Genomic DNA, 26,307 nt, shown 5'->3' with positions numbered 1-26,307 from the left:
AAACATCAGAGACCTGTACAGAGGCATTAATAACTTTAAGAAAGGATATCAACCCCAGACTAATTTGGTAAAGGATGATAGTGGCAATTTGCTTGCAGATCCAATAAAAATTGTGAATAGGTGGAAAAATTTCTTTAGCGAGCTCTTAAATGTTCATAATACTGGTGATATTAGACAGATTAAAATGCATACAGCTGAACTGTTGGTGCCAGAACCTAGCTTAGATGAAGTGGAACTAGCCATTGGGAAGTTGAAAAGTTATAAATCTCCAGGAATTGATCAGATTCCGGCCGAATTAATTAAAGCAGGTGGCAAAGGGTTGCATATGAGGATCCATAAGCTTATTCAGTTAATTTGGGATAAGGAAGAGATGCCACATCAATGGAAGGAATCCATAATTATTCCTATTTATAAGAAGGGGGACAAGACTGAGTGTGGTAATTACCGAGGAATATCGCTGCTATCAACCTCATACAAAATTCTATCCAACATTCTTTTGGCAAGATTAACCCCATATGCGAATGAAACTATTGGGGATCATCAGTGTGGGTTCAGACGAAACAGATCAACGATTGATCAGATCTTTTGCATTCGTCAGATACTAGAGAAAAAATGGGAGTTCGGTGGGACTGTACATCAGTTATTTATAGATTTCAAAAAAGCCTATGACTCTGTGAAGAGAGAAGTGCTATATAATATTCTTATTGAATTTGGTATACCAAAGAAGCTAGTGGGTCTAATAAAAATGTGCTTAAATGAAACCTGCAGCAAAATTCGAGTAGGTAAATATGTATCTGAGACATTCCTCATCAAGAACGGTCTAAAACAAGGAGATGCTTTGTCTCCCTTGCTCTTTAACTTTGCGCTAGAATACGCCATCAGGAAGGTCCAAGGTAGGCAGGAGGGTTTGCAATTGAACGGGACACATCAGCTATTGGCATATGCTGATGATGTTAATTTATTGGGGGACGATATAAATACAATAAAGAGGAACGCAGAAGTTTTACTAGAGGCTGGTAGACAAGTGGGGCTGGAAGTAAATTCAGAAAAAACTAAGTACATGTTAGTATCTCGTCATCAGAAGACAGGCGGGCAAAATTATCTTAGGGTAGCTAATAAATCCTTTGAAAGGGTTACAAAGTTCAAATATTTGGGAACAACAATAACAAATCAAAATGATACTTGTGAGGAAGTTAGGAGGAGACTAAATTCCGGAAATGCTTGCTACTTCTCAGTCCAAAATATTTTGTCTTCCCGTCTGATTTCTAAGAACCTGAAAATTAAAGTATACAAAACAATAATCTTGCCTGTTGTTTTGTATGGGTGCGAAACATGGTCTCTCACTCAGAGGGAGGAACACAGATTGCAGGTGTTTGAGAATCGGGTGTTGAGGAGGATATTTGGGCCTAAGAGGGAAGACGATGGGGCGTGGAGAAAACTGCACAATGACGAGCTTAAAAATCTGTACTGCTCCCCCAGTATTGTGAGGGTGATTAAGTCGAGAAGAGTGAGATGGGCGGGACATGTAGCGCGCATGGATGGGACAAGAGGTGTGCACCGGGTACTGGTTGGGAAACCTGAAGGGAAGAGACCGCTGGGGAGACCTAGACGTAGATGGGAGGATAATCTCAGGCGGGATCTATCCGAGATAGGAGTTGAAGGAAACTGGATTTTGTTGGCCCAGGACAGGGTCCGGTGGAGGGCTTTGGTTAATTCGGTGATGAACCTTCGGGTTCGGTAAGCCATCTAGTTAGTTAGTTAGTTATACTGCTGAGGAAAGGCAATTTGGAACAGACATAAATAACAGCTGTCACTAAGATCATGCGCTGGTATAACTTTCATGGCGAGTTTCATCGATGAACATCATTTTATACGCGCATAATTCAACCCCGATCTCACCAGTTCTACAAAAAAATTGCTGATGTTACTACCAGCTAAATATAACCTATAAAGCAACCAAAATTTGTATTAAGTAATTTATATATGTATATACACACGTATTTTTAACTGTCCTTCCCACTGACCAAAAAAAAACTGTACACGGAGCGCTACTACAAATGTCGGTTTTGCTTTGCGCAATATTTGAGAGACAACGTTAAAGGTTCCAAAAACTTGGCGTCATTTAAACATTTTACAATTGTCCTTGCTATCATTCAGTAATTTGTTGACCAGCTGAATGATAATGGCCCTTCTCAAGACGAATCTTGTTCATTGAAGTTAGATAGGTCTTCTCGGGCGATTAGCCAATTCAGTAAGAAGTTAATTTCCATCTTTTCGGAAACTGAATCTGTATCAATCATCAAGGACGTAGATAAAGATTAGAAAAAGTTTTATTAGTGGTGTTAGGTGATACGAATCAAAATTAAAATTCCCCAAGAACTTTTATGGTAGAATCCCAATCCTAAATTACATCTGAATCAAACGATTAGTTTCGAGGATGACGCACGAAGATTAATATGTGTATGCACAATGAATGAATTTAATGTGTCCTATAAGTGACAGATGATGGGGCATGACTGCCTGGTCTTATGCCTCCATTTTTTGAATTACAACTCGGTCTATCCATTAAGTTTCTTGCCAAGAATGCCAAGACTCCTGAACAGCTCAATAAACTACGGGCCTCAGAAAATAAAGCAAAGCACACAGGGCTTTTGTATGACGAATGTTAGCAAACAAATGCAGCTTACTTAGATTATTTGAGTTTAGTGGTTTTCACTCCTGCTTAGAAGACTGAATTTACTTGGTTACAATTTCACCTAAAAGCCAAGCTTACCTCAGGTTTTCGTTATTTTACTCAGTTTTCCACCTTTAGCTTTTGGTTATTATGACGTGTCATTCGACGCTATCTTACGTGAAATAACATTCAACATTGTTAATTTACTCATGATTCGTAGCTCTCGAATAATTTTCCTGAAAGTATTCGATTTTCTACTATTCCTTTTATGGTAGCGTAGGATAATATTAAAATGGACCTTAAATAAGTATGAGAGTGTGGATTCGATTCAGTTGACTCGGATTAAAATCATTGGTGGGTCCCTGTGTTTCAAATGGGAATATCTTGACCAGCTGAACAACTATCAGCCTTTTATGGAGGACTTCACACCGCGAAGATAGCATGTGTACAAGAAGGAAGTCTTTGCATAAACTGTATAGTGCTATGTTTGCACATCTGCTGCTTCAGAAGCTGAAGGAACTATTTTGATCGACTCTGGCTGGATTTGCTAGACGTGTCTACAGCCACTAGGGTGTTGCCCCGGATTTCCGGGCTGTGCTTAGAAGTCTCTTCAAATCAGGAGGAGTGGGGAGTGTTGTTCTAATCACTGCGTATTGTTAATTTGCAGTATTCGTTATGCTGATATATGCAGGCTTCAGCATGTCATTTGGGATAGGACAGAGAAACAGCTGCTCACCTTCCAAAGCTCCACCTCCAGGTCGCGTTGACACGTCAAGGCAATTAAAGGAATTAAGGACACGTCTTAAAGCAATGGCTTTGGATGCCTTCATTATCACCAGGGATGATGGGCATCAGGTAAGATAATGGACCAACTAGTTCTATCAATAAAAGTATGTTTTCTCAGTGAACTGCTTCATATTCAAAATCTGTCAGTCCTCTTCACTGTAAGTTTGCAAATCTTAAAACACAAAGAGGCTGAGACACGTAGTGTGTGGATATCGTACTTCGCAATGAGGCGACAGTTATAGCAAAGGGCATAATAAATTCAAAACCTTGTTTATTACAGTATATCATTAATCACTGTCTTAATGGCAATAAATGACTGCAATTTATATCACTATACACCTCCTTTACTATTTTCCTGATATTTTTACTGCCTGTTGTTTCATTCTAAGGAACAGACACTGCAGTGACCACAATTACGAGAACTTATCCAGGGAGTGACAAATAGAATTTGTATTGTTAACTTCTCAGAATATGTTTATGTTCACTCTATAGACTTTCTGAATGATGTATAAAATATTATCTTTTCCATAAGTCTCAAGGAAACAAATTCTTATAAATAAGACTATTTTAAATATTCAGTACTTGAATTTACTGGATACTGGGATCGACCCGTTCTTCAAGTGTCTGAGCACTGCGGGTCCCAACTTTGCGTTGGCTCGATCTGTAGACATTCGGTAGGACTCCTTGGATGAGGGATCGGCCCGTCGCAAGGCATCTACCTGTACACAGGACAGAACAACACAGAAAAACATCCATGGCTTGAGTGGTATTCGAACCCACGGTTCCAGCGACCAAGCGGCACAAGGCCCACGCCTCAGACCGCGCGACCACTGCGGACCCCAGTACTTGAATTTAATATCAAATAAAGGAGAAAACATATATAGCAGTGCTGACTAATACTTCTTCAGTCATCTCTGTTGTTTTGGGATAGAGCGAGTTTCCAGCACATCGAGATCGCCGGTACACATACATTTCGGGCTTCTCGGGCAGTGATGGAATCGCTGTAGTTACAAGAGAATGGGGTGCAGCACTGTGGACAGATGGGCGTTACTTCCTGCAAGCTGATATACAGCTATCGTGCGACTGGTTGCTGATGCGTATTGGTCAACCTGGAGTGCCTCATCTCATGGATTGGCTCTTAGACATACTGCCAGAGAATTCAAAGATTGGAGCAGATCCAAAACTTGTACCTAATAGTATATGGAATAAATGGGCTTCAAAGATTGGTAAGAGACAACCAAAGGTGAAAATGATTGAGTCAAGAAATTTCCTGTATTTTTTGTTGTTGTAGAAGAAGTTAATTACAGAATATAAATGATTCGTCTACAATTCTTAAGCAGGAGTTGCAATGTGAATACATCCTACATGTTAAATAAGTGAGAATGCTGACAGCTTCTATTATTCAATATTTATAATTCTAATTTTATAATATTTACAGGAGATTCTAGCATCAGCCTTGTAGAAGTATTTGAAAACCCTGTTGACAGAATTTGGAATTCTACTACTGGAAGACCACCGTATCCAGAGTACGAAGCTTATGTACTGGCTGAAAGATTTTCAGGTGAATAAATGTGAAAATATTTGATTACGTGTCATTACAATGTTCATTTTAGCTTACGGGGAGAAGAATATAGAGCAGCCATAATTGTATATCTTTGACTGAGAGTGACATAATGTGTCTACTGTTGAAGTCAAATATAAAGCAACTACATGTGAGATTAAACTGAACTAAATCATGGCAGTTACATTTCTTCTGTGCCAGGGTCATATAAACACTTAGGTATAAAATAAACCAAAAATGAACAATGACGACTTTTTGTGGTTACTTTTGTAGTGGCTTAAATAGTGAACCATAAACAAAAATAAATATGAAGATTTCTGTCTTGTGTGTTGTTGCGCCGTGTAGTCTGGTCGATGTTTACCAACATTTCAGAGGTCACACTGCCTCCGTCATCAGCGCAAGAACCCAGAAGATAGAAATCTTCATACTCACCGTTGTGAAAACCTCAAATCTTACCAAAATAAATATGAAGATTGTGTCCTACTAGAGGCCACCACATGTCTACATTAATAAATTCTTCCCATTAGAAACATTGAATTACAAAATCGTCAGTCATTTCACGTAGTCACAAATATGCAATTCAGTATCAACTCTGATTTGTACAATTGAAAAAGAAGTAGAGTTCTTGTTTCAAAATGCGTATATCAGGGGATATATTTAATTGTATCTGTCTTATTTGGTGTGTCATAACTTCAGTTACAATTTGATTCTTGATATTCAGGCAGGAAATGGGAGGACAAGGTCAAAGACTTGCGAGCAAAGCTTGATGCGGAAGGAGCTGATGCAATAGTAGTTACGGCTTTGGATGAGGTAGCATGGCTACTCAATATACGAGGATACGATGTTCCCTTCAACCCCATGGTGCATGCGTATGTCACTGTGACACCTGACTCTGTGAACTTGTATGTGAATGAGAGCAAACTCGGCTTACAAGTAAAGGCTCACCTTAAATCAGTGAACTGCTATTCTGAACACTGCACTCAGTAAGTTGAATGAGTCTCATTGGACACTTTGAAATTTAATTTGTAGTCTTATAGGTAAATGAAGTACATAACACAGTATTTTACTTGCACATTTTATTGAATAGGACTGTAAATAAGGAACAAACACAATTTTCAAATTTTTTCTATTGAGATCATTACTCATTCTGATATAAAACATGTGAATAATCACAAAGTTTAGATTAATGTAACCAGATGTGTTGGTCTCATTTCTTAAATTATAGTAAGGAACTTCAATCACTGGCGGAGCTTCAACACTAAAAGTGGAGGGAAGGATGAAGGAAGGGAGAAAGAAAGAATGAATTTATGGCAGTCATTTTTTGGACAACTACTTGTAATGTAAAACACAAAACAAAACAGCCTTTTCTTCCTATAATATATGATAAGGGTTTTCTAACGATTTATGTTTATTTAAATCTTTGCAGGGTTTACAGTTATGATGCATTGATTGGTGACTTAAAAACTAACCAACAGAAGTGGAAGAAAGTTCTGCTTCCTTCACAGTGTTATAATTCACCTGGGGCCAGCCGAGCCATCTATTCAGCGGTAAGACTTAGTTGTTTACATTGAAACTGAGTTACATTCAAGTCCAAGGCAATATATTTCACAAAGGAACTAAGTATAATGTAAGTCAAGTAAAGGAATATCCTTCAATTACTGACTACCTCTGCTGCCTGTCATTAGTCTTCACTACAGCAACACAAAGTAGGCAAATTTAGAACTTCTATCACCCCAAGATGGAAAGTAAGTCCAAGGCTCAAAGATGCCAAAATTACATATTATTTATTTATTAGTGATTCAGAATTTACTTTACATAAATATGTATATTTAGAGATACTAATATATCTGTAACAATTTAAAGGCAAGTAACAACTATACTTCCAACAATTTTAGAAGTAAAAAAATGTTGAAGGTGTAAACTCTTCAGGATTTATGACATGTGGCCCTGTCAGTATCATACAGAGTTACCTGTAATCAAGAAAAAAATATAAATGTAGATATGTATTTGATGCTGAAGAATCCCATAGGAATAGTGTGGGACCTTGCCCAGATCTTTCAGCAGTATTAACCCATGGTGCAGATCCTATGTGCAGATTCCTCCAGGGAAACAATTGGTCACGTCTTCACCCATCATATTCATGAAAGCACGCAAGAACCACATCGAGATAGATGGCATGAGACGGGCACACATCCGAGACGCAGTTGCTCTTTGTGATTTCTTTGCCCACTTTGAAGAATCGGTGAGTTTGTCACATTGATTCATTGCCTCATATTTCTATAGAACATTAATCTTCAACTTGTACTCCACAAATGCCAGTTATTAATTTTGGTTTTCAGGGGTAACCGACTCTGAGATTATGGATTAAAATACAGCCCACCTCTAAGTATTATAATCAGATTAGACTTTAAGCTGTTATTTCTTCATATATAACTCTTTTTTGTCTCCCCCATTTTGTTCTGTCTCATATCACTTTGATCATTGTTGACTTGTTCAGACAGCTGCAGGTGAACAATGGGATGAGCTGCAAGTTGCAAAAGAGCTGGATCAATTTCGCCGAGAACAAAATCTTTCAAAAGGTCCCAGTTTCTCTACTATTGCAGGCTTTGGGCCAAATGGAGCATATCCTCACTACTTACCATCTGATAGTAGTAATGTGCTCCTAATTGATGGCAGCAGTATGTTGGTGTTGGATTCTGGTGGACATTATCTAGGTAGGAATAATTACCAGTACCATGATTCCTTTGAACTTTTCTCTTGTATTTATAAAAAATTGTTGCTGCCAAATATTTCCTCATATAGCTGAATGAAAGAAAATTATTTCATTTTTCAGATGGTACAACAGACGTAACACGTACAATTCATCTAGGAACTCCGACAGATTTTGAACGTGAAGCATACACACGTGTACTGATGGGTTCCATCCAATTGGCATCACTTGTTTTTCCCTCTGATGTCCCCATGAATAGTATTGATGTTCTGGCCCGTGGCCCACTGTGGGAGGTTGGGTTAAATTACCTCCATGGAACTGGTCATGGTGTTGGGGCTTTCCTCAGTGTTCATGAAGGTGAGAAGCTCTTCTTCTGAGATTTGGCCTAAAAACTACTGATAACTGTAAAAGTTTGTATACTAATACCCATATTTTATATATTATCTTAAAACTGTAGGTATTGTCCGCGACCCACGAGAGTAGACGTGGCCTTGTCAGCCGTTGCTTGTGTGGCAGGCGGAACGTGGGTTCTGCGCATGTGCTGGTGATGTATTCCTTACCTAAGAATATTGTGCTATCAGTGTCAGTACATTAGCTTATGATGTACGGCCTGTATAAGCTGCGGGTGTTTTTCAGTCCACTAGTAGCACAGAATTCTACCCCACCTCCCTCAAAGATGTCAGGTCTACTCTCGTGCCTTGCGGACAATAGACTAGATGACTTGTTTTGGGTTGTTGTGTAGACTGAGCAGTGTATACAACACCACACAAAGTATAAGTCATCACCAACGTACAGCATAATCTCATATAAATGAAAGAAAATCCGAGAAAAACACAGCAGCAATTCAGATACTGCTGTTTATATATAAGAATATATTATAAAGATAAGATCATGATAATGAATAAATAATTTACAACAGACATAAAAGTCAAGGAGTCAAGCAACAAGAACAGAAATATTGTAGTTGATGAAATACTCTGTTCTTTAAAAGCTCAAATACAACAGTTTATTTTTATTTCTTAAGTTGTATTTTGCTAAAATCACATATAACTAGCTAAAAGATTTTCAGTTTCAAAAGTAAACAGGAAACACATAATTGGAATTAATATAAAAAGTGATTATTTTTAATTTTAAATTTTCTAATGCTAAACATATATCTTTTACAAAAATGGTATGATATTATTATGCACCAATGATGTATTACTCATTGATAAGACCAACATATGCATGATTTATATGAAGTAGTTTATAAGCCAGATCATATAAAAATAACCTGAAAATTACCACTATATTCATGAAGATCATGTAATAAATAAAGAAACCTATGTAGACAGAATGATGATGATGATGATGATAATAATAATAATAATAATACCTAATATTGTTTTATACACACATATATAAACAAGATGCTATAATGGAGAACTTCTCTTAACTTCTTCATGAATGTAATTTCCATTTGTTACTACTATTTTACATTTGCCCTATTTGCACACAATTTATTAGCTAATCTCTCTTATGATTTTTCATTGCAATCTGAGGAACAGAGATGTTCATATACTTAGTATCCTATGTGCCTACTTCTATACTATGCTCCTTACGAGCATATAGTAGAGTTTTCTGTGTGTTTCTTAATGCTATAAATGATTTTGCCCAACATATTTCTATTGTCAGCAAAGTATATTCTAAAATAAAGTTGTTAATTGAATAAAATTGCTATTAGTTGAGCAGATGTATTAATACATCGAGCAGCACATACTTTTCCTATCACTTACTGGTTTTCTGGATACTTACTAGCAGAATATTCTTCATTCATCCTCTAACCAACTCAGTCAGTGTGATTTAATTTTGTTTTATTTTTGGCCCCTTTATAGCACCTATTACTATTTCATATACTACAGGGAATTTGACTTTCCAAGAAGGATATTTCTTCTCAGATGGTGAGTACACAGTAAACCAAACTAATTAACTATACAAAGCACATTTATTGTTAAGAAGCTTACAGATCCACAACTTTTTAAAAATCCCGTGCTTATATAGAACTCGGCTTCATCACTATGTTCATGAGTGTCTGCCGCTGTATCCTATTCTAAGCAAAATGAATCTAGTCCATATCCTCATAGCCTTTGTATCTGCTCCCATAGGCATTCTAATTGGCCTCCTCTGTTCAGGTTTTCTATCTACAAATTTGTATGCATTTCTTATTGTTCTATGCCTGCTATACATTACACTCACCTCATTCTTGATTTGTTGGCCCTAATAATATTTGGTGAAGAGTACAAATTATGAAGCTCCTTATTATGTAATTTTCTCCATCCTCCAGTTAATTCATCCCTGCTAGGTCGAGACTAACAACTATGCATACAGTTTCAGTATCAACAACTTTGAACCAGAATTTTAAATAAATACATAATCATATAAATTTTCTTTTGTGGTACCTGGACCTACTGACAACCCATTAGATATGATAATATACAGAACTGCAGATAATGAGTATGCAGAGATCAGAAAAGAATTAAACCCACAGAATAATAATTTGTTTATGTCTTATAAGAATGTCAGTATTCATAATTATTCAAGCAGTTACATATAATTTTAAAAATATATAAAATTTGCATAAGAGAATACTATACCTGTTGCCAATAAGTAGCATGCATTTTCCATTATCTAGTGACATTTAGGACATTAAGTTAGTAATGTTAACTAAACAAGTTATCCCTTAACTTGTGATAATATGCCAATGGGGATAACATTATTTTTTAATCGTGTTATATTTTATGTTTATTTATCAACGACATTCATATATTTCATATAACAGATGTATTTAAATATTTCCTATAAATTTTGTTCAAAAAATGCTTCATGAATATTTATCAAGATACTGGTACTTAAAGATTCATGTAAATCTTCCTATAAAGTGGTTATTATTTTAAATTTTAATCAAAATTGGAATTTATTGGCATATTTAATTAAAATGTCCCTGTGTAAAATGTAGTCTGAATGTGTCTTGGTTATTAAGTCACATTGCACTGACAGAAGATGGATGAATAGGTGAATACAATGTCTTTGTACAACAAAATACATAATATATAAAAAAATTATATTAGAGCCAATAAAGCTCAATAAATAAGAATTATGGGCATAGATGGGCAGTGTTTGATTCCTACCAAAACTAGTGGTGACAATTCTGTCCCTTTACTGGAGCAGATCTGATCTGTGCATCTCATAACTAATAGAAAATTTGGCTGATTTTCCTGCTGCGTGTAGTTATTGTCCACCTCCTAGTCTCATGTTCTGGGAATGCAAAACGTTTTTATCTACATTGCTATGTTTCTTCAAGGTACTGTGCTTAGATATGTGGATAGCAGTATCATTGCCTTTATATTTAATGTCACTGAAGCCTTTGTCTGTATTCTTATTTTCAGAGCCTGGCTACTATCATGAAGGTCATTTTGGTGTTCGACTTGAGAATGTTTTAGAAGTTGTGAAGAAGCAAACTAAGGTGAAATAGTAAACTACTCTGAACTCAGGCTTTAAATAAATACACAAAAGCAAATAAATCATAATATATTTCAATTATCATGTCAAAAATTTTCTTGGACCCACCAGCCAATAGGAAAGTGAAATTGACTGTCTAATGCTGATGTCTGTAATTTTACCTCCACATCTATTATACTCCGTTTTAACACGGATCTTTGTCAATAAGACAAATTTATTTGACAATAATATTTAGAAGCAGCTTCACTTCAATCCACAAATCCAAAAATCTTCTTAAGCAAGGATTTTGAAGCAGAGGGAAGCACCTATGCAAGCAGGCCCTTCTGCCTTTTATTCACTTTAAGTGGGTTGTCTGACATCCAAACCTCTTCAACTATCCCAGTCTGCCTGCAAGTCCTCATCCTGTTTTTTCCATAGCCTTCCTTTATTCTGTGCGATATCTTCATAAACTGTTCTTCCTGTCTTCATTTTGGTCTCTTCCCTAGTTAGGCTTATATATTTTTCTTTCTTGTTCAAATCCTTCCTTGGAATTCTCTTTTCATTCATTCTTAAAATATGTCCAGATGTCTTTCTATTATTTGTTCAATTGCTTTCCTCACATTCTTTCTAATATTTAATTTCTTATTCTATCTGTTGGTTTTTCCTTCTGTACATACGTTCTAAAGATCTTCCAGCAGTACCTTTCAGAGATTAAGTGAAACCAAATATGGCTTGTGTATATCTGTTTTATTTAATGATGCTGTCAGTAGCACAGACTAAACAGTGTCAAACAATAGGATGAATAATGAACTAAAAAATGTATGGAAAGAAGCAGTCATGGCCCAATCTGGGTGGCCCAGCCAGTCTCTGGTCTGAGATTTTAATGTGGAACCTCAGGAATATGAAGGAGTGCTAAGTACTTGGCAGCAAAGAGCAGTGTGAAATGAAATGATAGATAACATGGATGGGACATGTAACATACATGGGGAAGATGTGAAATGCATACAAAATTTTAGGGTGAAAACATAAAAGGAAATGATGACCATGTACACCAAGGCATAGATGGGGCAATAATATTCAGATGGATCTTAGAGAAACAGAATTTGAAGATTTAACTAGTTCTAGATATGGTACATGATTTCCCATATTTAATTGTTACTTTGCTTTCAGTGTACATTTCTTAATGGATGTGGGATCAACAGAAAAATATAAACAAATAATGAATTAAATTAATTTTGTCTCTTGCATTTCCTGCAGATGTACTTAATGAGCACCAAAGATTCATTCCATTCTTGACTGACTTAGCCATACATTTATAAAAAATGCCAAAAAATTCTTCTTTCTATAACACTAATTTTGTATCATTTAATAAACTGAAATATTTTGTAATTTATTTGAAACCTTGAATGTATTTTGAACAATGTTGAATTTTGCATTTAATATTAATATTTGGTATTTTTATTCCTTTTTTTTTTTTTTACAGCACCACTTTGATGGGCAGTACTTCAGTTTCCTACCTGTAACATACGTTCCATATGAACCGAAACTAATAAATGTTAAGATGTTGAATCCACAACATGTGAGTTATATATTAGGCAAGAATAAAGTAATTTGTTTTTCAAGTTGCATGTAGTTTTCCACAAATTATAAAATGTTGCTTTTCAGTACAGACTCATTTAGTGAGTTAGAAGTCATGTGGGGATTAACTTTTCTGTTACACATGAGATAGCTTAATTAGAAATGTGGGTCTTAAGTTTGATGTTTGACACAACAAATTAAACACAATTTTCTTGCTGCGTAAGACTTAAAGCTTTCACTGTAAAATTCTCATACCATTTGTCAACAGTCAACTATTTGTGGCTTTTTAATTATAAAATTACAAACTGCCACGAAAATGTACTAAATAGAACACGGTTTCTTTAACAAAATATACAGCATGGAAAGAGTTAAAATCATGTTTATATTTTTGTCTGTCTGAAACTGTTCTACTAGTTGTGTGATCATAAAGGCACTAATATTTCAGAGTAACACGAGAATCAGTATTTGATTTCCCGATAAGATTTGACAATATGAATACATTGGACTAGTACATAGTTCTTGTAAAGTGCCCTTCATAATTACAAATGTATAAGCAACTCCCACCATCTCCTAGGTTAACTGATTTTTCAATTGCAAAAGTTATGCAGTGTTGAATGATCCATGATTTGTGGATGATATATTTGAAGGTATGTAAAGGGAAGTAGTCACAGCCTATTTAAACATACTATACTGATACTTGCCTGGAGAGGCTGAAGAAAACTATAAAAATCCATAGTCAGGATAGCTGGCATCCAGGTCAGTATTTAAAATTTTTAACTTGGGAGATGCCAATTACAAACAGTAGTGCTATCATTCAACTGTGATCTTTTGCACAGGCGTTGTTTTATTGAACTCATTTTTTGTTTGTTACAAGTGATGCTTTATTCTCATGTTTCAATAAGGAAAATATAAAATTGATGATCTGTTGTTTCTGACAGCGACAATGGTTGAATGACTACAATGCAAAAGTACGAACTTTAGTAGGAGCAGAACTCAAGCGGCAGCATCGTATGAAAGGTTTCTATTGGATGATGGACAAGACAGGATACATTCCAGAACATGAACCCAGCAGTGCCAGTGGATGTATCAGAGTAACTGCCTTACTGCTGACAGCAATTCAGATTGTAGTACTTTTCAGTAGAGGTCTTTAGTAGTCTCCATACCTGAATGTCTGTATTTTTGTCCCATTATAGATGTAAATTCTAAAGTAGACTTCATGCATATAATGTAAAGTTTGCTTTCATAAAATTACGGAAGATATTATTTCTGTATGATAGCACTGGTGGCCTCATCTTTGTGTACTGCAGCTATTTGGGGGATGAACAGAGAGTGAGAGAAATATCCGAGGTTATTAAAATCTTGCCAGAAGTGTATTTTGGAGATAGTGAATTTACCTTCACTAATAAATGTCCATCTTCCCTGACTCTTCAGCTTTTAAATCCTTCGTCTTTATTGAAAGGCAACTTGTGTACAATATTTAGTGGTAAATTGTCTTGAACTTACCTTATAGGGGATGTATTGGCAGATGCAAGATTCCATGACCAAAAATGCTTGTAATTCACATATCATGATTGGTGGGAAGAGAGGACAGAATGTTGTAAGTGAAGATTCTGGAAAATTGTTTTGTGAAAAGTAACATTTGTTCAAGTCTGAAATAAATCAAAATGAATCATATCAGAGCACGATTCCAGAAGTGACCTTATTTAGCTCTCTTAACAACTGATCATTTTCTAGTCATACGAAGGTAAGGTTGGTAAATTATCGAATAAAGCAGGCTGATGTAACTGTAGCTCTCTAGACTCTCAAATGAATTAAGCTGTGTCAAGAGCACATGCTTTTTCTCTATATGTGATGATCACAGAGTGTTCATGCAGTTTTCCAAGAAATTAAATATGAAATTTGAATTTAACCCTTTAATGGGTAATATCTTATAATTATTAACACAAGTCAATCAATTCTTCATCCTTTGTCTTTGTGAAAATAAATGTATTTATTTATTCCAAATATTTTTTTGCTTTCTATAACGTCTCCAAATATCTGAGAATGACAGGAACAAATCAAAACATTCAAGAAGAAATTAAGAGAAGATTAAATGTGAGGAATGCTTGCCATCAATTTTTTATCTCTGACTCATATCTAAAAACATAAATTAGATTTAGGGTTTTGAGAAAAGGGTTATGAAGAAAATGCTTTGACCTAAGGGAGAGGATATAATAGGAAGGCAAAAACAATTTATTAATGAGAGATCAAGTTTGTACTCTTCACCAATTATTATGGTGATGTGTGGGACCTACAGAACTCATGGGCAAAATCAAAATATATATCAAATTTTAACTGGGAATTATTAAAAGAGACCATTTGGGAGACAAAGAATAATATTAAAATGGATTTTAAAGGACCAGGGTATAAGAAAGTGGACATGGAGTCATGTGACTAAAGATAGGTATCAGTTTGGGTTCTTCTGAACATGGCAATGAACTTTTGTGTTTCATGAAAGGTAAGAAGTTTTTAACTAACTGAGTGACTATTTGCCTCTCAAGGAGAACTCAACTCCATGTAGTTAGCTAATTAGTTATAATTCTTTGATAATATCTATTATTGTTTATATAATTTCTTGCAAAAACTGCCAGTGCACCTTTCTATTTTCAAAAGAGTATATTGTTTCCCTACATATATTTATAGTGTTGAATATAAATACATATTCTGTACAGAAATACATATTGTGATGCCACATTGGCAGAATTTCCTTGCAACTAACAATATCAGCTGGCATGCACAGCAAAAAATATCCTTATAATAAATGGTCTTCAACACAATGCAAGACAAACAGTACAGTACAGTAGTTTTATATTACATAGGTGATGTAGAATTAGACATGAACTTTTATTATACAATATTTGACAAGACACAGCTTATGGGTTCAAATTATGCTACAATGAACTATGGCCACATCCTTCCATGTAGGAAGAGGCCCTTGGAGTAAGATAATTGCCCACCCAAGGAGTCTAACATTTTAATTTAGAATCATCCACACCATTAACTAAACCTATGAAACAGGACTGACAAACAAAACAATAAAAAAGATATTCAGAACTGTGTCATAAAATTGGCAATTATGACATGTGTTTGTGTTTTCAAACTTGACAGAATTTTTCATGACGATCAAAATTGGTTGTTATGTCAGCTGTAAAGTGGAGAGTCAATAACACTGGGGACTCTGAATCTGCATCCCATTGACCTCACTGGAGGTAAAGGATAAAGTAAAGACTTCAATGAGAAGTATGCCAAGAATCATAATGCCATAACGTCATTGTATGAGTGTTTGTATATTGTGTGTGCATGTAGAGGATGAACACAAATGGTCTGAGCAGTTTAAATGTTTATTTAACAAAAACCGAATGGCATACAAAAATTAAATTTAAACCACTGGAAGGAGAACTTCAAAAACATTTTTGTAGTACGGAGAAGTGGCATGACTACAATGATATCCATAATAGCATATGGCAGTAAAATGGTGACCCAACCTAAGAAATTGTGTGAAATTTGCATATGGAAGATTTTTATCAAATTTACTCCAAAAAATACCATTTTAACAATGATCACAGGTTCTGTGGAATGGAACTCAGGTGTACAAAATGTTTTCTTGGACTGAGTCAGTGTTTTACCGACACATCAACAGTTGTTACTTATAGTGCCCATTACTGGTGTTATGTCACTTGTCCTGCATACTACAAAAAGTGATCACTCTGTACATATTCCTAAAATCTGTCTAAATATTGGTATATATAAAAGCAGAGATATATAGGTTACAAATATGTTAATTAAAAGTGTATTACTTGCAAGAACCTTAAAAATTACATATTGTGAAAATAAAATATGAATAGCAGAAAATATTCAGACACGTGCATTTTAAAACCACCCTAATTTAGTGAAGGCATTAACCCACTATTTAGGTAAGAAATATAATTGATAGATAAGCAGTAAACCAAATTTTTATGTTTATACATGTAAATAAAACTATTTTAGTTCACAAGTATAAGGTCATTCATTTGCCCTAAGAAATTACACACAAAATCATCGTGCAGTAAAGATGAAACAGTATGACAATACAAATATGGCTATCTTCTAAGATGTTACACTGTATGGCCTGGTAGATACTGACATTTCAGAAGTGCTTACTGCCTCCATTATCAGGGCAGTAAGCACCTCTGAAACATCAGTCAGTATCTATGAGACAACAAAGAGGAACAGGCCAGTCACTATGAAGACCTTAAATAATATTCAAACTAAGTTTTTCCAGTAATTATATGCTAGTAAGAAATGGAATGATTATTGTCTTTGGAATATTAATCTTCATAGTTAATACACTAATTTTAATGAACTCCCAGCCTCTCTCAAGAACACTACATTCCAAACCAAGTCCTCTGTTGACTGCCAATATTGTTACTTTTATTCATGTTATATATGTATGTAAACATAAAATGTTTAATGCTCTTTACAGCTTCATATTTTGTTGACTCACTTATTAGCAAATAGGTTTTGGCTTTTGAATATCATTGTCACAAGCAATTTAATTTCCTACTTTTAAATGGTATTCATTAAATGAAATAAAATTTTACCATAGTCAGGAATAATGCATACAAAAATTCCAATATTAATAACAATAATTATCCACACAAAGAAAATGTATTTTATTCCAACCCTTTCCAAGATTCAGAATTCTAAAACAATAATTACCGATTATAAGTGCTGCCTAAAAGTTTAAAATAGATTTCAATATGGTGGCAAAAATGTGTAGCAATAAAGATACACTTACGACATAAAATAAAAAATTCCAGGCATATTCCATCTCATGTACCAAACAAAATGGCAGTCCCATTAGAATTTATACTCCATATAACTTTTTAATAAAATTCTAAAGCTGTGTTCTACATTCTCATAAATAATATTCCAAGTGTAACACGTTTAATGCCAGTATCAAAGCAAAACAAATATTCACAACTCTACAAGTGAATACTCTGCAAATTCCTTGTTTAACTGCAGTCTCGTAAATTTATAGCTATTAAAATGTGTGTAAGAAGTAATCAGATAACTTACTCACAAATAATATAAAATATGTTTTTCTTTGAAATATGAGAAGGCAAACTAAATGTCACAATTCCAATGTGTGTTTATGTGATGCTCTCTATTGGACTTGCAATATACATTTAATAGGTGGTACTAATTAAATTCACCTCAAAACTTTTGTAATGTGTAACATTTTTGGATGTAATAAAGTTGCATTTATTTCAAAGCTATAATCTAATAATTTACCACTAGCAAGCAACATACAGAACCTCCACACATGGTCATATATCAGTTTGTTTTATGGAAGAATGTTACATGTCAATTCCAAGAATACAGATCATTCATAAATATGATGAACAATAAAGTGGGGTAATTTTGGGCCACCATGAGTTGAGACATTATTAGAAGCTACTTTTATGTCCAATGAGAGTTCTAGTGACATACTGAGTTAAAGTTTTTTCTTTTCAAAAATTTGTGTGGAGAAATAGACAATTATCATTTTTCAAGTGAATACCAATTAAACTCTGTAAGTTAATTAAATAGTTTATCTTACTGTCCATGATATGTTTTCGCAGCCATCGATAAAGATATGAATAGCCAATGCTGCCTGTGCTAATGCAAAGGTCCCTGAACTGCATTTAAATATGAAATTATGCCTATACATTGCTTGAAACAAGTAAGTTGAGATAAACGATTTTGGTCGAATATGACTATCTTCTGATTTAATGCGCCGTGTAGTCTCGTAGAAAGTTATCGACTCTTATGGATCGCCCTGATCATGTAGGCAGTAAGAACCTCTGAAACGTCGATCAATTTCCACCGCGCTACACGGCGCACAATCCCAGAAAACATTAATTTTCTTTGCCTTTTATTTGTAATGTAAGGGTTATGTCGTGTACTAATAAGTCATTACTAGATGGTCTGTTTTAATCAGTAACTAAAATGCTATGATTAACATAGATAATAATTTAAACGCAGTCCTGCAGGGGAAAAAGATGGTAGCGTGTAATAATGTCCTCACCGACCAAACAACAAATGTCGGATGAGAATTGGGCATTTTGAGTAAATATTTAGATTGGTTGGTCAGTCTTCACCATACTTTTCAGCTCGTCATTGCGATATTCCCTTAATAAATCTTTCTCCGTCGATAGAACACCACATTTCGAGAGAGAAAGCACATCCACAAAACATCTAAATGCTATTGCCAAGCACGCAATAGATGGCAGTGAGAACTATGCTTTAGTCAGTCATCTGTTCGTGTCTGCTTCAACGTAATCTGTGTAACACTCCATTTTCCAAAGAAAAGTATGTTGTGCCATGTTGTGGTGATGAGTCGTCAGTTAAACTTTGAAATGAAGGGTTAAATTGTGTTTTGGTGTGTGCTGTGATTTCCATTTCACAAACTCATGAGTAAGTTTGTTTCTTCGATAGCCCACTTTCAATAATATGTTGAGAGAGTTTTACATGTGTTACTGATGTTATGTTGTGAATTTTATTCAGTTATGGCTCACCAATGAAATAAAGGAAAAACCACGTGTATAATTTAGAAGCAGAACGAGATGGGTTACTTTTTGCAATTTGCAGTTCTTGGTAGTGAAAATATCTTTTAGTAATATTTACGTTGTTTGTAAGGGTATTTAGAATGGTGCATGTTGTCAGTAATTTCTCCTTCATAATTATCTCAAAATGTGGAGCTGTGCAAGTATTCGTAATGGGTGGTTTCACAAGCTTAGGGAAGTTTGTGGGGAACATTAATTTGGAATAGGACGTAGAGTAATAAATAGCCGTAAAATTCTAGTGTTCACAGTATATTTATATAATTTTCTTTTTAAATCCTTCATAAAAACTAGAAAATATTCTTTCTGGATACTACAGCAAGTGATGCTAGTGTTGGTTCAACCTCATCTTCACATTACTACCAGGTTTTGTATTATTCTGTGATCTGAATCTGTATGTCATGCTTACTCTAAAAGACTTGGTATCATATTTTTTATTACCCTTATGAACCTTGATAACTTCGTCATATGTGTGTGTAGTCACCTTTTTGTTCCTTGAACCAACCTCAGACATAATTGTAGACTAAATGTCAAACTTCTACCAGACTACACAGTGCAACAACCCAGAAGATAACCATCTTGATACTTGCTGCTGTGAAAACCTGAAATCTCACATTGACTTGATTACTCACATATCACATGTTCTATATTACTTATGTATTATTTCAGAGTTTGCTCACAGAAGAGGATTTTCATTCTCACATGGAGTCAGGAAGTAGCACCGATGACAGTGATTATGAGACATATTTATATAGCTTGTTACATTATTCTGGGGAGAATCAATTAGAAGAAAATTATCGCTTGCCAGGCTCATCATCATCTGAGAGAATGTCTGTAGATCAAAGTGGTTCATCTGAAGTTGTTAGCTCATTTTACCAAAGTAAAAGGAGTAAAGTTTCTCGTTGGGATATGGTTAAGAGCCTTCCTGACACTTCTGATGAACCACCATATAATGGAAGAACAGCTACATTAAGCAGTGGTTCAAAAAATAAAAGAGTAATAAGGCCAGGAGAAGAACAAAAAATTCAAAATAATTATTCTAGTTTATTACATGCTTATAAGGAAGCTAGGTCAAGCTGTAAGCAATCAACTGCGGCTAAGGAACAAAATTTACAGAAGACTTATGCAGAATACAGATGCAGAAATATAACTGAGAAGGAAACTGGTTTTTCAAGTGCATCAAATGTGGAAAGCAAAAAGGGTAAAAATGCAGTTACAGTATCTAATTCTTTCTTTCAGGATAGTGTTCCAATAGCTGTTGAAAAGCATACTTCTGTGCTCAGAAGTGCATCCACTTATATCAACAGTTCCACTGATAATAGTCATTTTAATAATTACACATATGATAAAAGTAAATGTTCAAAATCTCAAAATTCCAATAATAAGGACATATTAAATGATGGAGACAGAAATAAGAAATGGAATTGTGAGGTAAGAAACAAGTTGAGAGATAACAGACATGAACAATTAGAAGGCAAATTTTCAAAGTATAACTTATGTTTGAATAAGGAAAAACAAAATTCTGTTGAGGAATCTGTAATAGTTTTAGATAGCAGTGATAGTGACACTGAGTCTGTGGTGGAAGTAGAGCCCCCAGTACGTGATCCACCACCTGTTGTGTCCCTTAGTTCAGATGAGGAGGCACTGAATAATATGCCAGATGAAAAAAGACCGAAGAAAGTGTCAGTGGAGGATGACATTGTTGTGCTCTATACTAGTGACAAAATTAATATAAGTGCGGTATGGCCTGCTGTTACTGACAGTGACACAGAAAGTGTAGGAAGTGTTGCCACAGTAGTGCTGAATGGTACAAGAGAAAATTCAGAGAAGAAGAGAAGAAAGAAAAAGAAACAGAAGAAAGTAGCAGAGAATGGAGGATATCTTGAAAGAAGTTTAAATTCAGTGTTTCAGACTTCATCTTTAACTTCTAAGTTTATATGTCCAAAGTCTTGGTCTAAAGATATGTCCCATTTCTACAATGATTCTTGGGGAGGTGAAAAGTTTGATGTTCGTCAGTTGCAGAAATATATGTCAGGTAAGAGTCTTAAGTATTTTATTGGAAACATTCAGTACCTGTAGGTTGAAAACTGTCCTGTGGCTAAGCATCTTACCATGTAACCATATATGTGAGTGTAGTTAAAGCATGGTGTACCTGTGTCATGTTAGCATATTGCTAAACTGTTAACCATGGAGCTAAACTCTGACTGGCAGCCCCATAGTACAAAAATTTATATTCCCTTGTACAGTAAAAGTTAAGGTCATATTGAGGCTGAAGCCATTGTTGATCAAGTTTGTTGATTTGTCAGGGGAAAAAGAAATATTTGCCTTGTGTCTATTTATTCATGTTTAATAACAAAGAAATTTGTAATTATATTGTCGTCATTATTCTATATTATTAAACACTCGGTCAAATGTGACAGTGAACTCCTCAGTGGCTGATATTTGAAAACCAGATGTTTTTCTGAGTAGTTCTGTTGCAGTATTAGTTTAGTATCTACCAGTGAGACTTAAGTGGAAATTCCTCACTGTAGTTTATAAAAAATAAATGGTTGATCATTTAATATACTCTAACCCCATTTTAAATTTGTTTCTGGGTGTGCTTGCACATATTAATGTTCATTCTTGTGGGAAAAGTATTTCCTTAGACTAAAATAAGTTGGAAATAAATTTGTTGTTGAAGTGTGTATTGCTTTGTTTTGTAGTAAAAGAGATCGTGTATGAAAGTAAAGTGTGACACTATATACAGAATTTTTCAGGAAGAGTCTGCCAAATTTCATGGTACATTAAACTTGTGTCTTCAGTACAGAATGTCCTATGAACAAGAGTGCAATTTGGAAAAATGAAGGAATTCTGGTAGTTTGAAATAAGATGAAGATGTACCAGAAATAAAGGCTTTTAAGTGTCACACTATCTTCAGTGTGGAACTACAAGATTATGCAGTATCAGTACTCAGAAGATTGCAGTTTGAAATCTCATTGCAGTGAATACCTCAAATTTCATATGTTGAAGTTATTTATTTACATATATTGTTTTTTCAGACAATCCTGCCAATTGGCAGGTTTTGCGTAGTGACATTGTTTCCACACCCAGAAGAACAGGTCCAGATCACCGCAAGAAGTGCAATAACTGTAACATTTGGGGACACACTCCTCAGGATTGCCCTGATCGTCAAAAACCTATAGTGTGCCTTTTTTGTGGGAAGACAGGTCATTCTAAACATAGATGTCCCACAACAATCTGCCTCAATGTAAGAAAATCTTTTAATTTATATATTATAGTAATTATTAATATTATGGTCCTTATAAAGTGTGCTTGTTGACACAGGCTTATGAATAAAAGAACACAACTCAATTTGTTGCAGTCGCATACTATTGCCATTAAAATCTGGCCAGCAGCACTGTAGTACAGGTATCTAAATCCCCTGTTCCTGTAAAATAAAATTTAGAAATCTGGGCTCCAGAATTTTTCTATGCATAAATCTTACTGAAATTACCATTGTATATACAAATGTGGACTGGAAGATGGACGTTTTCTTTATTGTAGCACTGTTTATAGTCTGGTAGATGTTTTCCAGTGTTTCAGAGGTTATTGCTGCCTCTATTATCAGGGCCATAAGTGAGTGAGTGCTCATTGCGCTGATAATGAGGCAGGCACTACAACCCAGAAGGCAGCCATCTTTGGACTTACCACCATGAAAATCTCAAATCCTGCTGAGTGTAGATCAGATTATTTTAATTATTAGAATTGAAGATTTTGTTGTTAAGTACTTAGGCAAGGCATTCGTAATGGTGGATTACTGAAGAATGAATGTAAGAAGTAGAGCATACAGTTTATTCATGATCATTGGTGTTTTCTGAAGATTGTGTTATTTAATTTTAGTGTGGCAAGCCTGCTAAGGTGTACAGAAATGGCTGTCCAGAGTGTTTATCACCAAAGAAATTGTATCAGCCATGCAGTGTGTGTAATAAAGTCGATCATCCCCCTTCCGAGTGTCCAGAATTGTGGCGGAGGTATCATGCAACAGTAAGGAAAAAACATTTGCTTTTCATCTATTTATAAATTGAATATACCAAATGCTGCATAATTTGCATTGTGCATACATTTATGGATTATTTCATTGAAACCAACCAAAGATATAAGATTTAAGACACCACTGTTACTAACCAGATGTGTGAACTACATCCTACAAACATCCTTATTGGTATTAATGAAAGGTGTGTTTGTAGTATTCACTGTTTTATTGTTTAATCATAATCATTATAGACAATATTTAGCATGCAAGATGCGACTGACTTGACTTACTATTTTACTACTTATCTTTATTTTATATATTTTAATCATGTCACACATAAAGGGCCACAGCTCAATTTAACCATCAAAGCTGACTGAAACATGTAGTGGTTGAAAATAAGACAGTGTTAGAATATACAGGAAGAGTCAGAAATTTGCTTACAAACTTTGTGTGCGTGTTCCAGGATCAAAAATAAGAAAAAATGTTCCTATGAACATGGGGTTGCAAATGTTTCATTTTCGAAATAATAGCTGAAAATAAGTTTCAATGAATGACTTATGTCAACATGAATCCAGCTTCCAGCAAAGATTTTCAATTAACGTTTGGGCAAGAATTTTTGGTGACGTGCTTATTGGTCCACACATGCTTCCATCACATCTAAGAGGACCTTCATATCAGCAATTCTTAAGAAGACACTTTCCACATCTCCTTGAAGATGTACTGCTGAATACAAGAAGACAAATGTGGTTTATGCACGATGGAGCCCCAGCACACTTCTCCCGTCGCATCAGAGATCATCTCAGTGAACAGTACCCTCAGCAACAGGTTGGACGCGGTGGCCCAGTAGCATGGCCACTGAGGTCACCAGACCTGACTGTATTGGACTTTTATATGTGGGGTCACATGAAGTCCATCGGTTTTGCAACACCCATAAACAACGACATGCCACATGATTCAAGGAAACCCTGGTGTGTATGAACGAATCCATCAGTCTTGTGTACGTCGTGCTCGGGCATGCGTGGAGAATGAAGGAGCAACCTTTGAGCATCTGTTATAAAGAAACATCCCTGTCCTTATACTTGGCAATAAAAGCATACATTGAAACTTATTTTTGACTATTATTTTGAAAAAGAAGTATTTGTGACCATGTGTTCATAGGAACATTTTCCCATATTTTTGATCCAGGAACACACACACAAAGTTTGTAAACATACTTTTGACTCGCCTGTAAAAGTGGTAAGAGAGGTTCATTATTGTTCAATTTGTTATACTTTTTCTGATTCAGACTACCAGCAAAGACTTGGGTGCTGTCTGTCCAAGAATACTTTACAAGCCACAAGAAGAGCAGTTTTGTTCCAACTGTGCCAGAAGAGGCCACCTGTCTCATGAATGTAGATCTGTAGATCATTCTTATGCACCATCGCATAACTCATTAAAACGTAGAAGTGCTCGGGAACATAACAGAATGCCTGCCAAGAGGAGAAAGCATAACAATCATTCTGCAAAAATGTCTTCTTTTAATTTATATATCCAACCATGGTATAACCCAATTTAGCAAAGAATTCTGTCTAATAATTAATTTGTACTTCACAACAGTTTTCTACAATATATGTATGTATATTGTTGTATGAGCTGTATACCTGTAAAATATAAATATTGTTATAAATTGTTAATTGTACATTATGTTACACACACACAGTGCATTTTGTGTTTACTGTGATGCCTTAAATTTTGCTTTATATCTAACTTCAGGGGTCAGTCATGACAAAAATTGTCCTGATAACTGAATTTTGTTCACTTTGTCTTTAACATCTAGTGATTATGTGTCTGGAGTTTGTCAGTGGTCTGGAATTGTTGTTGTATGATTTCAATTACCAGTTTTGACAAAATTTCAAAGCAAACATAAATTGTGATATTTCTGTTGGAGATTATGCAGTAGCATATAAAATTTGACCTAGAAGTTCTATTGCTTCTGGATTTCTCCATTGGCTATGAGCCCAAAAAATGTTGTTCTTTTGGGAGGGGACAATTTTGTACATGCAGGGAGAGTACCTTGAGATTACTCTAATATGAAACGGAAGACCATATAATGACGCACTGTGATCAAAAATTCAGATCAAATTTGACCCAGCTGTTACTTGGTAAAATATGAATTATATGATGCTAGAAGAAATTTCTTTGGTAGTACCTAAATTGGTGTAAAATGCATAGGTGTGTATTTCAGTTATTACTGTTTGATTGTTAAGCCTACCTGTTAACAGTGATATAGATGGTACTGAAATAGTGTATTTAATAACATTTACAGTAGAAGAATTATAAGCAGCACTAAAGTTTTATCAGTATGAATTTTCCCCATTGTGTTAACCAATTAATTTGCAAACTTTTTTGTGAAATGTGATGTTCCATGATACGTTTCAAGAGATCTTGCAGATATTTTTCTCTTAATGTAACTGATTCTGTCCCTAAGTTTCCCTAAGCTGTATTCTGGTTAACCTGTTGGCATGCTATGACAGCTGCAGGATTTGTGCTGGTTTGGGTGATGATGGCTTCTTAGGTGTGAAATGGTTTTGTCATATGTATGCATAATTTCCCTTTACCTGGCCTTTTGGTTTTTAACTAAATCAGGTATTGTATTATTGCTGTTAACATAGCTTGACTGGCTTAATCATAACTCGCTGACAAACTCCGGTAATGGACGATCTGTTAACACTAAGCACTGGCAATTTTATGTACGGAGTTCCCTGCTGCTGTGACACTTTGGACATATAAAGAGATTGTCACAATTACAAATTCATGTGCATTGTAATTTTGGCATTTACAGGACAATAATTGAAGAGTAGGATATGAAGTTTCATATTTATATCCTCCATAGTTATTGAATGCAAA

At 35.1% G+C, this 26,307-nt stretch overlaps 3 protein-coding genes across 6 annotated transcripts in view; 2 read left to right on the top strand and 1 right to left on the bottom strand.

Moving 5' to 3' along the window:
* LOC110834784 (xaa-Pro aminopeptidase 1) overlaps window positions 1-17,167 on the top strand; it is a 28,578-nt gene extending 11,411 nt beyond the window's left edge. The window contains exons 2-13 of one of the 2 annotated variants that reach the window (XM_022074285.2): window positions 3,342-3,529; window positions 4,392-4,686; window positions 4,899-5,021; window positions 5,743-6,004; window positions 6,448-6,568; window positions 7,117-7,263; window positions 7,519-7,735; window positions 7,855-8,088; window positions 9,606-9,671; window positions 11,157-11,233; window positions 12,692-12,787; window positions 13,725-17,167. In XM_022074285.2, coding sequence (XP_021929977.2) covers window positions 3,342-3,529; window positions 4,392-4,686; window positions 4,899-5,021; window positions 5,743-6,004; window positions 6,448-6,568; window positions 7,117-7,263; window positions 7,519-7,735; window positions 7,855-8,088; window positions 9,606-9,671; window positions 11,157-11,233; window positions 12,692-12,787; window positions 13,725-13,937 — 2,039 coding nt within the window. In that variant the 3' untranslated portion in view covers window positions 13,938-17,167. Of the gene's footprint in view, window positions 1-3,341; window positions 3,530-4,368; window positions 4,687-4,898; window positions 5,022-5,742; window positions 6,005-6,447; window positions 6,569-7,116; window positions 7,264-7,518; window positions 7,736-7,854; window positions 8,089-9,605; window positions 9,672-11,156; window positions 11,234-12,691; window positions 12,788-13,724 lie in introns of those variants that run through there. The other variant, XM_022074286.2, reaches the window with a different exon arrangement.
* LOC110834787 (uncharacterized) lies at window positions 3,525-19,135 on the bottom strand. Of its 3 annotated transcripts, none has more exons than XM_022074291.2 (3): window positions 18,407-19,135; window positions 14,290-14,435; window positions 3,525-4,179 (listed from the first exon to the last, which is right to left on the bottom strand). In XM_022074291.2, the coding sequence occupies exons 1-3, from the start codon at window positions 18,489-18,491 to the stop codon at window positions 4,036-4,038; spliced, it is 375 nt and encodes a 124-aa protein (XP_021929983.1). In that variant the 5' UTR covers window positions 18,492-19,135; the 3' UTR covers window positions 3,525-4,035. The 3 variants fall into 3 exon arrangements, with proteins under 3 accessions (XP_021929983.1, XP_021929984.1, XP_087213154.1); XM_022074292.2 differs by lacking the exon at window positions 3,525-4,179 and adding an exon at window positions 6,401-6,991 and having other exon boundaries at window positions 18,407-19,104; XM_087357028.1 differs by lacking the exon at window positions 3,525-4,179 and adding an exon at window positions 7,821-8,116 and having other exon boundaries at window positions 18,407-19,113.
* Window positions 19,136-20,078: 943 nt separating this feature from the next.
* On the top strand, window positions 20,079-25,757 carry Zcchc7 (Zinc finger CCHC-type containing 7). The gene is made up of 5 exons (XM_022074290.2): window positions 20,079-20,139; window positions 20,649-21,444; window positions 22,448-22,656; window positions 23,289-23,432; window positions 24,707-25,757. The coding sequence occupies exons 1-5, from the start codon at window positions 20,134-20,136 to the stop codon at window positions 24,974-24,976; spliced, it is 1,425 nt and encodes a 474-aa protein (XP_021929982.1). The 5' UTR covers window positions 20,079-20,133; the 3' UTR covers window positions 24,977-25,757.
* Window positions 25,758-26,307: the final 550 nt, after the last annotated feature.

This window comes from Zootermopsis nevadensis, unplaced genomic scaffold (genome assembly GCF_977971745.1).
Source record: "Zootermopsis nevadensis isolate Lab colony 2312 unplaced genomic scaffold, Znev_1.0 Znev_ptg000028l, whole genome shotgun sequence".
Classification (NCBI taxonomy): domain Eukaryota; kingdom Metazoa; phylum Arthropoda; class Insecta; order Blattodea; family Termopsidae; genus Zootermopsis; species Zootermopsis nevadensis.
Note: the sequence above shows the minus strand (reverse complement) of the source record. Positions and strands in the feature narration are given on the sequence as shown.